The sequence below is a fragment of the Syngnathus acus genome, chromosome 2, assembly GCF_901709675.1.
Source record: "Syngnathus acus chromosome 2, fSynAcu1.2, whole genome shotgun sequence".
NCBI lineage: Eukaryota > Metazoa > Chordata > Actinopteri > Syngnathiformes > Syngnathidae > Syngnathus > Syngnathus acus.
Genome location: NC_051088.1, coordinates 11,677,715 through 11,691,927, shown reverse-complemented (window position 1 = coordinate 11,691,927; position 14,213 = coordinate 11,677,715). Strand labels below are relative to the sequence as shown.

At 42.2% G+C, this 14,213-nt stretch overlaps 1 protein-coding gene and 1 long non-coding RNA gene across 4 annotated transcripts; one reads left to right on the top strand and one right to left on the bottom strand.

Moving 5' to 3' along the window:
- Positions 1-3,556: 3,556 nt before the first annotated feature.
- LOC119130762 lies at positions 3,557-6,145 on the top strand. Its single transcript, XR_005099512.1, has 2 exons — positions 3,557-5,295; positions 5,388-6,145. It is a non-coding gene; the product is annotated as an uncharacterized LOC119130762 (long non-coding RNA).
- A 4,464-nt stretch (positions 6,146-10,609) lies between these two features.
- Positions 10,610-14,148, bottom strand: sdf4 (stromal cell derived factor 4). 3 transcript variants are annotated; one of them, XM_037264669.1, is made up of 7 exons: positions 13,814-14,148; positions 13,133-13,443; positions 12,822-12,958; positions 12,511-12,624; positions 12,043-12,201; positions 11,665-11,840; positions 11,204-11,380 (listed from the first exon to the last, which is right to left on the bottom strand). In XM_037264669.1, exons 2-7 carry the CDS (start codon positions 13,432-13,434, stop codon positions 11,204-11,206), a joined length of 1,065 nt encoding a protein of 354 aa, XP_037120564.1. In that variant the 5' UTR covers positions 13,435-13,443; positions 13,814-14,148. The 3 variants fall into 3 exon arrangements, with proteins under 3 accessions (XP_037120546.1, XP_037120564.1, XP_037120555.1); XM_037264660.1 differs by having other exon boundaries at positions 13,133-13,440; positions 13,809-14,146; XM_037264651.1 differs by lacking the exon at positions 13,814-14,148 and having other exon boundaries at positions 10,610-11,380; positions 13,133-13,434.
- Between the last annotated feature and the right edge of the window lie 65 nt (positions 14,149-14,213).

Below are 14,213 nucleotides of genomic sequence, written 5' to 3'. Positions count from 1 at the left end.
GTGTCAAACTCAAGGCCTACCGTATTTTTCGCACTATAAGGCGCACTGGATTATAAGGCGCACCCGCATTGAATTTTTTAATTTAGAAATTATTTCATATATAGGGCACACCGGATTAAAAGGCGCATAAAATGAAGCTATACTGCATCAAACTGAGGTTGACTCGGGTTGCGGTATGCATCCACTAGATGGTGTTGTGCTAAAGGGAATGTCAACCCTGTCAATGAGGTAAAGTCCAACTCCCTTTCTGTATGAAAGTGATACGCTTTGGGTTCTTGGTCCAGCAACCCCACTCATTTTTTTATTGTCATAAACTTTCTTTAATTGAATTTGTATCGCAATAAACTAGTCAATAAGGTATTCAGTCACACATTATATACAAAAATTGCACAATAACCAATGACCCCTCAGTAAACAATCGCGTTTCTCAAACTATCTCCTATAAAAGTGATCGGAACTGACTAAAGTTAGATCTAACACATTGGTACTGCTTACTTATGTTTCCCTTCCATATCGGTCCGTAAATTTACTCGAAACATTAACGGAGCAGCCTATTTTGAAATGAAATAGCCTCGCGGGTACAACAGCTATTCGGTGACGCCCCCTGACCACGGTTGCCGTAATGTTGGGAAGCGATGCGACCTTGTAATTTACTAGTCGTACTAAAACGTACTGAAACATTTTGGTAGAGCGCTGTGTACAACCAGTATAGATCAACAAATTCATCAATTGATCCATACATAAGGCGGTCTGCATTATTAAGCGCACTGTGTTTTTTTTGAGTCAAGTTTTTAAGTGCGCCTAATAGTGCAGAGAATACGGTAATTGTCTTCCCTTTTTTTGGGTAAGCAGTTCCACTTTTAAAATAAATTGGAAAAACAGATTTTTAAACAAATTCTAACTGGCTTCTGAACGTAGTTACCTATAAATTTGTCGTGTAATTGTGATAATATGAGGTAATCATACATTATACGGGTTCACAGTCACAATTCCCGTTCAAGGGAAACCATACCATGATGTGACCCGTGACCAAAAAACAAGTTTGATACCCCTGCTACAGACAATTATATGGCAGTTAAAAGCAACATCGGGTTATAAAGGACAATGTGTCTGTATTCTGGTTCATCTAATCTGAAATGAAAAATGAGAAATGCCAGGTATTGACACACAACACTGTATATAGTACCTCAAACGAACGTTTGAGAACCCTTTGAAAAAGTAATCAATAGCTTTTGCCGACTCCTGGGGATGTCATTTTTGAGAGAGCATCACAGTTCTGTTCATCTTTGCCATGTCACATTTCCAACTCAGTGGTTCCCCTGATGTTGTCGCTCGAACGTTCTTAAGGGCACTTGAGCCTGTGCGACAACGACGCAAAATGGTTCGCAGTCCTAAGGTGTTTTTAAGGACGCGGATCATCTCCAAGGTCCCCTTTTTTTCTACTGTTTCATATAAAATAACCAAAAAAAGAAAGAAAAAGAAAGAGAAGTTGCGTTTGAAACAAACATTCCTCACAACCAAGTCCGACCTCCCGTTGAAGGACGTCAACAGCACCAGCGTGTGTGACAATTGACGTCCAGAGTGTGTTGTAAACTGTCGCTGTTTGAATGATGCCTGAATCCAATTCATAACAAACATGGCTGACATCGGGTACCCGATGGGCTGCGAATAAGTGGCAAAGTCGACTGCTGTGGGTCGGAGTCGAACCCGAGAATGTACACATTTCCCCTTGTAGGATGCAATATGATGTTTATACTGCATAAGAAAATCTACATGATGATTCAACATGTCAACTCTGAGCCCCAGTCAGGCGGGGGGGGGCATTATTGGATTCATAGGACAGAGCCTGCAATGTGACTTTGTGTGTCGAACAGGTCGCAATTCTATTTGTCGATTCAGTGTATCCGACAGTAATTCAGAGGCTAACATGAGCCAAAAGTGACTTTCTTCAAAGTAAGTGTTTTCTCATTGGAGTTTTAGTGTTGAAATCGGGTTGTTTTGTAGAATGACTTACAATAAGTAATAATGCTACATTTATTGTATCATTAGCAATGCCACTGCCCCTTTTCAACAGTTGTTTTGTTTCAATTTTATCCCAAAATGGCAGATTGGGGCAGCAGATCATGTGGCGACTCACAGACTATTTTGTTGTTGGATTTTTTTTTTTTTTTAGGTGGAGAGGGGGGTGGGTATTGTGTATCTGTATCATAATTCTGTGTTTCTCTTGAGGATTTACACAGTTTATGTAGCTATGGTCACATCCAATGAGAAAGTAAATGTTTTTCTCTGAGTTATGCTGCCCAGCATCGCACAACGGTGGAAGAATGCCATTACATTCACCTGTGGCCTCAGTGTCTCACCTGAAATGAGCTGGTATGAGATGTGAAATTCCTCCACCGACACCATCAAGTGTCTGTAAACTGGTGCTTATTTTTTGTCCTCCATCGTGATGTGAAAGGCCTTGTTTGTGATTGATCATATTCATGACAGCGAAATAAAAATGGTTTCAACTTGACATTCTTTGATTTGAAATTTTTAGGAACGTTTGCACCATGTCATGTCAAACTGTCTCATTGATTGTAAATCTTTTTTTATGTTGTTGACCATCATCCACTTTTAAAGTTGCTCAGTCGGTGAGGTCACATCTTTTCTCATTGCACCTCAGTGGGTCAGAGCTCAACACATTTTTCACGTGTTGTGAATTCCTGAGGGAAGACCGGTGACTCCCTCATTATTACCTGGAATCCCAGGCGCACTCGCTCATACATACACACACCAACGTTTACACATGGAAATCAGGTCTCTGCACTGTTTGCCTCCAAACAAGAGTGTTGCTAGGTCTGAGTCACAGCACCAGTGACGTGCGCTGAGGGTTGGCGTTGGTGAGGCACTGACTCGGGGTCAGATTTACAAACGTACTGTATGACGCTAAGGCACTGACTCAGGGTCAGATTTACAAACGTACTGTATGACGCTAAGGCACTGACTCACAAGTCAGATTTACATGCATACATGGTTGTTATCCCATTCTTGATTAAATTTAATAACATTTTAAACACACCACTGTACATTTAAATACACCACTGCAGTATTCTTACCTTTACTTGGAAATGAAGTCCATTCTCCTGTCCTTCTGGACGAAGATCTCGATGACAGGGAAAGCAATAAAGTCGATTTTTTGCAGCACAACCACAAAGCCAGTCTTTTTTAGAGTACCAATCCTTTTGAAACGAACGTGTTGTAGTCCGTCCCGGGAGGCCCGTAGTTTGAATTAATCCTCGCAAATCTGGCGTTGGTCTTCCCTTACTTATGATTTCTTGCCTTGACTGAAAGTCAAGTTTTGAAACATTTCTTATTTTCGAGATTATATCCTCCATTAAATTGCATTAAAAGCATAGACCACAGGACAGATATTATATTATGTTTTATTATATTATTCATTTTTTAACAACTTATGGTGACAGCTGAGGAAACCATGTTGAGCCCTTTACCGCCCCTGGTGGCAAGGTGAGGCACTGCCTCACCTGCCTCCTATGAGTGCACGTGCCTGCACAGCACACACCTGAATCATGACAGTGGGAGCACATGAACTTTAAAATGGCAGCCGCACTGATTAATTAAAATACAGAAGGACTTTAAGCAACAATAAAAAAAAACAGTGAGCATGTGAAAAATGTAAATAATTTCTTAATCATAAAATACTTTATTACCCCAGTTTCAGCCCTGTGGAGTTTGTAAACAACAATTATTCCGGCTACCTCCCGTATTTTAAAAACATGGATGTTAGCTTCGTTGGTTACGTCGAGTAGGGCTGGACAATAAATTGAAATCTAATCATGATTTCTATTTTGTCTCCTCCTGATGTTTCAAAGATTATAATGGGGAAAAAAAGATTAGTATGCAGAATGCCGAGTTTCATTTGCAAATTCATGACGTTGTGAAAGTAAGCTGAATGTACCATGTTGTAACTATTGCTTATATAATTCTGCTGTCCCTCGTTGTTCTTTAAGCATTTTAAAGACAGTATAGTTGGAATTTAGTGTAATATTTCAATGCACAAAAGTTAAATACTTCCATTTTAAAACAATGCTAACACTGATGTTAATGTCAATGTAAATTTCTTTTGGCATGCTATCAGTAAATTAGCACCGACTTCTGAAGTGAAATTGCTATTCACACACAAACGCAGTAAAAACACATACACACAAGTAACAGTGATACTCAATGGCACAAGTCCTTCCCAATCTGTGATCAAAACAATGACTAAATTGGTGTTTTCAATCATGCTTTGGATTATGGAACCTCAGCAACTCACCTGCGGCCAGTGCACCATGCAAATGCATGTCGGCGTCACGGGGATGGCAGGGTGTATAAAAACGGAACTGCCTGGACATACACTCATTCAGTTTGGACAGCTCACAACTTTACTTCTTAAAAAGTTAATTCCCACATCAACATGACTGTCAGCAAAATTCTGGTGAGTACAGAACGTTTCCTTTTCCTACTCTAAAAAGAACTACAACATTAAAATGTACATTCAGGTTTAAAGAGAGTTAAATTATGTTCACCTGGAAAGTTTATTGTGCATTTTAGGTTCATCCTGAACATTCCTTTTCGTGGGTGGTTTACTTTGGGTTCAACACCCTTCAAACATGTAAGGAGTATTTGGAAAATACATCTTGCAAAGTGCTCTTAGTGGCGGGATGGCAAGAAATGCGGAAGGGCAACATGCATCCACTGGCCTTTGCCAACTATAGGCAAATATTGATAACAAGCAAACATTGTCAGCATTATGTTTGGAGTAAGGGGCTGTTTTGTTTTTAGCCAAAGCTGCCACTACAAGATCTCTATTAACATGCTTCGAAAGCAACGCTCAGAAGTGCTTGCGCATATATGGAATTATTTAGCCAGAGCATTAAATTAAACTATTAAACAATCAGGCAGTGCATCAGTGCCTTTGTTGTTACTTCGTTGTTGGGCTCCGAGCCGTCCGAGTGCAAAGGGAGTTTTGAAAACTGGACACTGGGCAGGAGAAATGCAAGCTTATCTCCACTATTGTCGTTTTGCGTACATTTGAATGCTAACACTCATAGCTGTGAGATCATACTGACAACTCTTGGGCTTTTATTTCTGTTTTCTTTATTAGGGTTTCCAGCTCTTACTGGTCTTACTGGGGACAGTGTGCAGCAAACCTCTGTGTCCACATAAGTGCACTTCTTCACCAAAATTTCAGCGCACGCACTTCCAACACGTGTCGGATTTGGGAGGATCTTCAGTTGCTCCCTGGGAACTGACGTGAGTTGGAGTTATTACAACCCATCAACAGTTTTCTGGAAGTTGCTCTGGGGTCTAAAAACCTGTCCTCATAAAGTTCTATTTCATTACAGGTGGAATTTTAGTGAAGGTAGGGAGCCTGAGATCATCGAGCATGCCGTCTGCAAGAATTGCACTGTGGCGCACATGGTTGCCAAGCCCATCTACATCCAGATTCCGGTCTACAAGAGAATACGCAACAAGCCACATGATGTCTGGTGCAAATGTCCTTACGAGCTGGCCGTGGGATGCACTTGTGTTACCGCGCAACAGGAATGAGCTTCACATGGGGCCTGTTGTTCTCCTTGCTCTACTCTAGGACACGTCCCTTTTTCTACCAAGCATTGTGGTTTGACTCACTTTGGTACGGTATGCATTTCTTTGTGTTTTGATTGTACGTAGAACGTTCCAAAATATCCCAGTTTCAACCATCATTACGCAATAGGCTGGTGGTGAATCACCAACAGGGAATTTCCTAAGTGGAATGGAAAAGGCAAGAAAAATCGTTTTTTAAGACATTATAGCGCATTAAGAGGGAGAGAGGAATTGAAGTTTCTGTCTCGTGTTTACAGATGGTTACTAAGTATGTTACGTTACCTCAAAGGCCTGGAAAAGTGTTAGGGGCTTAGAAAAATCATTTTGAGCTGAATCCATGCACATATGCACAAAGACACTCGAATGGTTTTATTTTATTGATGCGCATGTGGTAGGCAATTAACTCGTTTTGACTTTTGCTCATGCATCTTGGCGCTGTGATGTAATGGGAACTGTCAGTAACCACTTGCACTCCAATCTGACTAGAAAGATCAGCAGCAGACAGACGCCAAAAAAACCCACAAGGTTGAACCTTATGTGATATATTTTTTTATTACCATAGTTACAGGCTGCTAAGAGTTGTACAAAGTACATGCAAAGTATCTGATAGAACAGGTAAAAAGCTACACCCTACAAGTGTTACCTTGTATAATCACCAATCTGAAAAAACTCTGAAATTATAGTGTTGCCATTTAGCAATACTGGAGGAATAGAAGACTCACAGAAAGAGTTGAATCTGTGGAATCCCTACACGATGCATTGATGAGCGGAGAATAAACGCGTTGTGCACTTTGGAATAGACGACTTGCTCTGACACAACAGCAGAAATACAAACAGGAAAACTCAAGTCTTTGACCTCGAACCCAGGAACTCTCTAATAAGGCTACTCTGTAACCATGGTAGTGAGATCCTTTGGAATGTCCTTCAATTAAACTTGATGTACAGTCAGAAGTTGTAGTTGTGTGTGTTTAAAACACAACAATGTTGCTGCAAATGGTCGAGCATCCGCCGGTGCCAATGACACACCTGTTGCACAACAACCATGGATTGGTCACACTGACCACAGACTCCCATTGGGAGGTGAGCATTTGCGGTACCTATAGGTACTGGACAAATCTTCCAGGGGTTCAAACATGAACTGGATTTAGGTTAAAAACGTTTCTAATAAAAAAATGTTACTGAAACAACTCTGATCATTGTCATCCAGACGTTAATATGTAGATGGGTTGAATAAAACTGAAAATAATCTTTTAATTTTGCTCCTGCCTACGCCGTCTCTGTGATATTTGAGGTTGTTTAGGAGATGTTTCAAAACGGCATCTCGAAACGAATCGGAGTTCGACTCGAACGTTTCCAAGAGCTTTGTCTTAGAGCGATACTGATGGAAGAGGTCCTTGACCACCAACTTGACGAATTTACTGTAGGTGACCATGTCCATAGTGGCAAAGGATTCCAAGTTGACTTCATTCAAAACTTCCCGATAAACCTTAGTGATGATCATCTGCACTTTGCACTGTCCCATCGACTTCTTCACTTTCTTTGGGAACTGTTTCACTAGCGTCATGATTAGCACGCTTACCAGATTCAGAGCTAGCTTCTCCAGGATTGCTGTTGTGATGACAACTGAGGCTGTGTGAGACTGCATTTCAGAAGATTTCCCTTGTCTTGGAGTCATAATTGAAGACATGAGCATGTCGATATCATTTAAGGCACCGCACACTGCATTTGTACTTGCTCTCTTCTTTTTGGACTCCATCTCCATCCAAAGGAACATCTGCTGCAAGAACGTACCAACGGAATCCTCCACAACGTGAAACAGAACATCCAAGTGCTGTTGCATATATTTACTCCGCCCGTGCGTTTGCTTGTCTACAAACTCGGAGTTTGCCTTGACATGATCATAGATTTTATCCCTCAGCTTTTTCGAAAACATTGTAATCTCATCATTGAGTCTTTCATGGGTTTTCAAGACTTTTGTTTCTGCCGTTGCAAATTTGATGTAGAAGTCCTCGATATCGTTCTGGATTGCCTGAAAACTGAAAGGAGGAGGGTTGGAGGCAGGTCGGGACACCTGGGGATCGCAGAAATCAGCAGAGGCGCTGGGGAAAGCCACCAAGTACTCGGATTCTTTCCACAGACCTTGCTGGATCACGTCAGCCATCATTTTGTCAAACCTGTTTCTTGAGAACTCGACAAACTTTTGTTTGCGCGAGATCGTTTGTGCATGTGAAGAAAAAAAGTTGGTCAACGGCTTCTCAATCAACCTCAGATCGAAATGAGGTCTTACTGGGCTGCTGCCGTTAATGTCCGTATCTGAGGTGTAGTGAAGATCGCCAACAATCTTTGTGACAATGTCAGACGCTGCGCCTTGAACATCTGCAGAGGTTTCAAGTTGTGAATCTTCAGATCCAGTGTTACTGCTATCTGACCATTTGCGGAGGATTTTAGTCACCGCTTCGGTTGTCTCATCAGCACTGATATTTGATTTTGAGTTGCAGGATGACTCCAGACTCTGCTGTTTCTCAACCTCTATCAACTGGGTTTGTTCAAGGTTCTTGGAGCTCGACGGCTGAGGCCAGCACGCTCCGAAACACCGGGTTTTTGACTCAACGTGACATAGATAAGTCCGCAACGCACTGCAAGCGAGACGTACCATCTGGTAAAGCACATTGAGATTGGTAAAAGTGCCGGGGATGTACATGAGCGGCACGATCTCTCGAGTGTCTGTTTCTGTAGCTGATGTCAAAGTGCGATTCACCCTTTCAGAAACCTCATCTGTTAACAGTGAGTCCAACTTGCTGGCGGAGTTGCACTGCTGTAACGGGGTGCCCAGCGCTGAAGCAAATGCGCTGTTGGTTGCGCCCTGCGAGACGTGAGTCAAATCCTCAACTGTGGCTTTACCGACGCGCTGGATGAACTCTGGTATGATGAGTCTCAAGGTATCTGTGGCGACCTTTCGGGTCATCTCTGTGCACATTTCCGCCAACGTGGCTCCCGTATTGGAGTCAAAATGCCCTTCCGAGAGCAGGCACCACTGGGCTGGTGAGATGTTGTCAAAATGTTTGGACACAATCGGCAGGATCCTATCCGGATCCACTGCAAAGTCTGATTCCATGTTTCTTGTCCAGTGCGTCCCACGTTGAATTCCAGATTGTTAACAATGTGACTTGATTGATGCTACTAAGCAATTTTGTCTGACTCTTATGACAAAGGTGGATTTCAATCATTTTCTTTGTGATGTGATATAGCCCCCTTACATGAGAGTGATGACATCATTTGATCTTGAAAGGTAGACTCTGATCATATAAATAACTACTTTCTGTAGTAGCAAAAAGAGCGTAAGCATTTATTTCTGCAAGTAAGCATTTATTTCTGACATTTGCACTACCCTCCCTCCTATTAATTCTGGGTTTTTGCTCTTTTTTTCAGAAACATGATTTTGGTCTCCAAATGACTGATTATTTTCCATTGTTGGCAATGTGAGTCAGGTATTCCACATTCTCTTTTCGGGATACAATCAAATCCTTGTATTGCTTGCAGTAGTTATACTTTTCCAAAAGTTGTCTATCTGACAGTAGTTTCACAGTACCTTTATGCTGGTGTCAGGCAAACCTCAGCCTGTAATTTTTTTTTTATGAATCTATTGCTCAGTTCACGTGTTCTGTTTTTCCATAATCCATCTTAAGTGTTAAAAATGTCTTGCTGTGTTTGATGATGCAGCGTTAACGATTGAACAAACATGACAATTTGGTTTTTATCTTCTGAAGTGATGGTTTCGTACGACGCCAGTGATTCTATTCTTGTATTTACCGTCCCATTAAACACAAGGCAGCGGTGTGCGAAGCCAACAAGTTCCCCAGCCGTTTTTGATAACTCCTAATCAATTTGACAATGTGGGGGTGCCTTAAAAGTTTTATGCCCCTTTTGCAGGTGCGGTATCGGGTGATCCAAATACTGAGAAAAGCCTAAGTGATTCACAGATAACAGAATTTAATTAGTACTGTCGTTCAAAAACATTTGTTAGGTGTCCACAGAAGGTAGATGAAACTTTCCAAGGCTGAAACATTTAGAGGACCGTTTGCAGTCCGAGTGGTGGAGTGGTCGACCTGAGTAAAGCTCTGCTCAAAGCTGTGAAGAACCTTTTCATCGGGCTCATCTCCATGATCAGGTTATAAGTTTTGAGATTTTTTGTCAAGTGCTTTGACACAACATCATCAAATGATGGCTTGTCTGAGATTAGCGCCTCCAGCAGCTTCTTTTGCGAATCATACTGATCAGAGAGGTCCTCGATCATGAGCTTGACAAATTTATTGTAGGCGGCCATGTTCAGAGCAGCCAGAGGCTCCAGGTCGACCTCCTTCAGAACCTTATGGTAGACCCATTCGATTATCAGCTGTAAGTCATATTCTTCAGTCGACTTCCTGACTTTGCGCTGGACGAGTGTCATTATCAGCGTGCTCACAATGTTTCTTGCCAGTTTCTCCTGATGAGGTGACATGGTGTGTTCTTGCCTGGCAAGAACTTCTTGGGAATCCGCCATCGCCTGCTGCTCCTGCATGGTGAAAGCTTGAGACGGACTGACGCTGCAGCTTGTTGCCTGATTGTTGATCGCAGAGCAGCCAGCTGAGCAGCTTCAGTCCGTCTTTATATGACAACAGGACCAGGGCACTCTATGATGTCACTGAGCTTTGTATCGAAGACCACGGTTACATTAGATTGCCACACAGTACATTCCCCCACCAGTGAGCCTCTTGGAGCTGCGTACTGTTTACATAGGGCCTGACTTTTTAGGGGTGAACTTTTTACTATGCGGTCTAAACAAAAGGTGACTGATGACTAGATAACTAGACATCTGGCCATAATGGACACTGATTCTAAAAATTAAGACTCCCAGCAAGGTGCTGTTATGGTCAAATGAAAAAAAAAAAAAAGCACTTTTCTATTGTGTTATGCAAGGAAGTAATTTTACACCACCCAAAAATGATCATTTGGTAAGGAAATATTTATTTCGCAGTGCCTCTGCAACAGGTGTGACACAATGTTGCCCTTTTTCTTACACATCACTGAGCAGCGTTCCAACACTACAGGGAATAGAACTACAGACTTCTGGACCACATTTATGTACACTTTAAAACCTGCTAAAGAAAAAAACATAATTCCAAAATGAGCCTATGTGACACAGTGGTGCTCATATAAATATATATTTGGGCAAGAATATCAGCTGACCTAAATAAGCGCTAGAGTTTTGCTGACACCTGAGCATTTGTGATCATATATTAATCTGTTACATTACTTGTCTTTTATTTAATGAACTATTACGTGAACACCACTTTAATGAGCAAGATAAATTTGCTGCATGCGAGTGATATTGAATATTTACACTGTACACTCACAAACTGCTCTTTCAGTCCTATCCAGGGATACATGTCATATGCACATATTGCAAATGCGCACTCATCAATTGTGAACATGGTGCGACACATTCAAGAGTACAGCCGCTTTGCCTGAACGTAGTCCGCACCCCAACGAGACTAGCCAACTCGAGTCGACATTAAAAAAAAAAAACATGGCGTCTTCAGAACTCCTCGTGGACGTTCCTGGCATAGTCCATCAGTTTGCTGCCAGTGAAGTACTCGCTGTACTTAAGAATCTCTTCCAGCTCCAGATTGTGGTTCTGGTTCTCGTCGGCCACCGCGATCATCTGTTTGGCCTCGTTCAGAGCGTTGTGCTCATTCATTGGGTCCATGTACTCCTGTCAAACAGAAAAGCACCACAAATTTAAGCTTTGGATGTTAGCTTCCAACCCTGAGGAAAAAAAAAAACATTTGGACATTTCTTTGTACTCAATCATTTCATATTAGCAAAAGGTGAAGATTTTTACTTTCTGGGTACATGTCGGTTTTCAGTCTACGAGGGCGTTACTAAACTGATCTTAAATCAAGATTGACATGCAATTATGATTACTTATTCCCAAAATCTGTGTGCTTGGCAGGGCCAGGGGGTCGTTCAGCAAATAGCAACAGAAGAATCGGCCACCTCCAGTTCTTCCATGGTGACGATGCCGTTGTGGTCCGAGTCCATAACGTCCTCAAACTCTTTCCTCCGCTCGCGGACCCAGTCGTCATCCATTTCCTGGCCCTGCTGGTTCTCCACAGTACCCACAGGGAGAGAGATGAACTCCGACACTGTCAGCTTCTGGTCGCCGTCCTGGTCTGCAAAACAAGCACAAAACATCCGGTTCGCATTTGGATTCAAAACTGGAAAGGAAAAGGATACATTTATATTTAAACACATGTTTATGCCACCAACAGATTGTCACTGCTGTCCAATGCAAAAAAAAAAAACTTTTAGAGGCCATCAAATGACCATCAAACGACACGAGGCCTGCAATGCAGACTAGAAATGAGACGGCACCTAAGTCTCGCATGATCTCCTTGACCATGTATTTGAGCATGCCTCTGCTGTGCTCCGGGTGCAGGAAGGAAAGGAACTCCTGCTCATTGAGCAGCTGGTCTGCTGGTGGGTTGTCAGCTTGAAACCAGCGGTCCTTCAGGCTCTCCAGAACGTCCTGAGCTGAAAGCAGTACCATGAAGAAAGATTTCACTAATGATGTGATTGATAACTTCTGAAGATGACAACACTACGTTAACATGTACAGTGGACGACTTCTTGCGTGCAGTTTGGAATCTGCAGATTTGCTGATTTACTTAGGTAGGTTAATGGTGAGGAGTTACAAGCTATATAAACAAAGCTGCCTTGCCTTTTTTTCTTGTAATCAGCTTATGTATTAATCAACTTTTTTCTCATAGTATGTTCTTTTCACACAAATTTATAAGCAAGGAACACAAATGCAGGAAATATTCCATGGAGTTCTCTGCTTACTTTCTTCATCCAGTTTAAGGTCTTCATTATTCTTGATTTTCTCTGCAAGTTCCTTTTCAGTAAAACCTTTGCTGGTAAGAAACCTGATTCTGTATTCATCCCATGTCACGTGACCTGTACAGACAACAAGGGGACAAAATTATGTCATCATGAAATGACTTGAACTGGGCTAAATAATCTGCAAATTATAATGTAAGTATTCAATGTTAGAAAGAATCAAATTCATCCAGTACTTGTTTTTGTGACCAAAGGTTCTGACCTAAATTGTCAAACTCAAATGCTGACTTGTTTCTAAATCCACACAGACCTACCGTCGCCGTCTGGATCGACGGCATGGAAGCTGTTCTTATTCTCTTTCATGGCCTCTTGAAAATGTTCCTCTGTCTTCTCCATAATCCAGCGCTGCATTTCCTTGGCACTCACACTGTGGTCCTTGTTGAAATCCACTCTGGGAGAGAGGCGTTAAACAGAAACATTTGAACTTTCGGTATGTACATCTAATCTCAAGTGTCTCGACATTGTATCATGTAAGCCTTTTTTTGTTTTATGAAATGCAAAATCTAACTCAGTATTTAACATTCAGCATTTTCTGCACTTTGTCTTCTTCAAGGTAAGATCATACTTAGAGAAGATTTCAATAAGCTTCTTCCTGTTCCGCCTGGGCTCAGAGTCCTCGTCAAACTCCTCCATGTCTTTGCCCAAGAAGACCTCCTGGTGAAAGTCCTTGTTGAGGTGGCCGTCCAGCTCCATCTTCATGCCATTCAGGTGGTCTGGCGGAAGAATCTCATTGTCGTCCTTATTGGCTAAGCTCTTGTCTTTCGGGGCGGACATGTTAGCCGGCCGAGCCCTGACATTAGTGTCCAGCAGTAAGATCCATAAGGACAGCGACACGGCCAGAATGTTTTGGCTTCTTTGAACTGCCATGATTTGCTGTGGAGAGGCAAGAACCATTTCAGAATACATGTCAGACTTCAAGAGCACAAGTCTGTAGACCATTTTACGGCATTAGATCAAGTGTTGATCAATGGTCATTTGACCCTTTAGGTTTTGTCTGAGTAGTTCCTGTCTCAAACTACAAGCATAGAACATAAGGAACGGTGATTGCTTACAATTTTTCAGAAGTTACGGTGGCTACCAGATCGTAGTTTTCTGACATTATCAAAGAAAGAAAAATTGGACGTTGCCAAACACGCTGGACAACTTTAAGACGCCGTGTGTACTTCACGCACAGCTGGCTAATGTAGCAACGCTAGGCTAGCATCGCAGTAATGTTGATCACAGCTCAATTATGAACATACCTGTGAAGAACCTTTATAAAGGCACCTCTGTCAACGATGACGTCGTAGGGAGGTGGTAGGCAAGCGAGCGGTGACCCGAGGCGGTGCAAAGTAAACCAGTTCTGCGCGTTTCTCCCCACAGCGGGGCTAGCAAAGATGAACGTCGCTTCCTGTAGACGTGGCTTTCACGATTCGTCGTCCAATGTGGGATGTCTCTCCGCTCGATAACGAAAGTGACCCCAAAAATTGTCGGGAAAGTTCTCGTTCACTCATAAAATACACGTCACACGATCTGGCAAAGTGCTCGCTGTTTGTTATGACGTCCTGATGACGAGCTACGAAGGAACTGACGACAGGAAGTGAGACCTTTTTTTTTGGAAGTGGGACTTGCACTTGTTTCCCAATCTTTGAGGCTTAAGCACATAT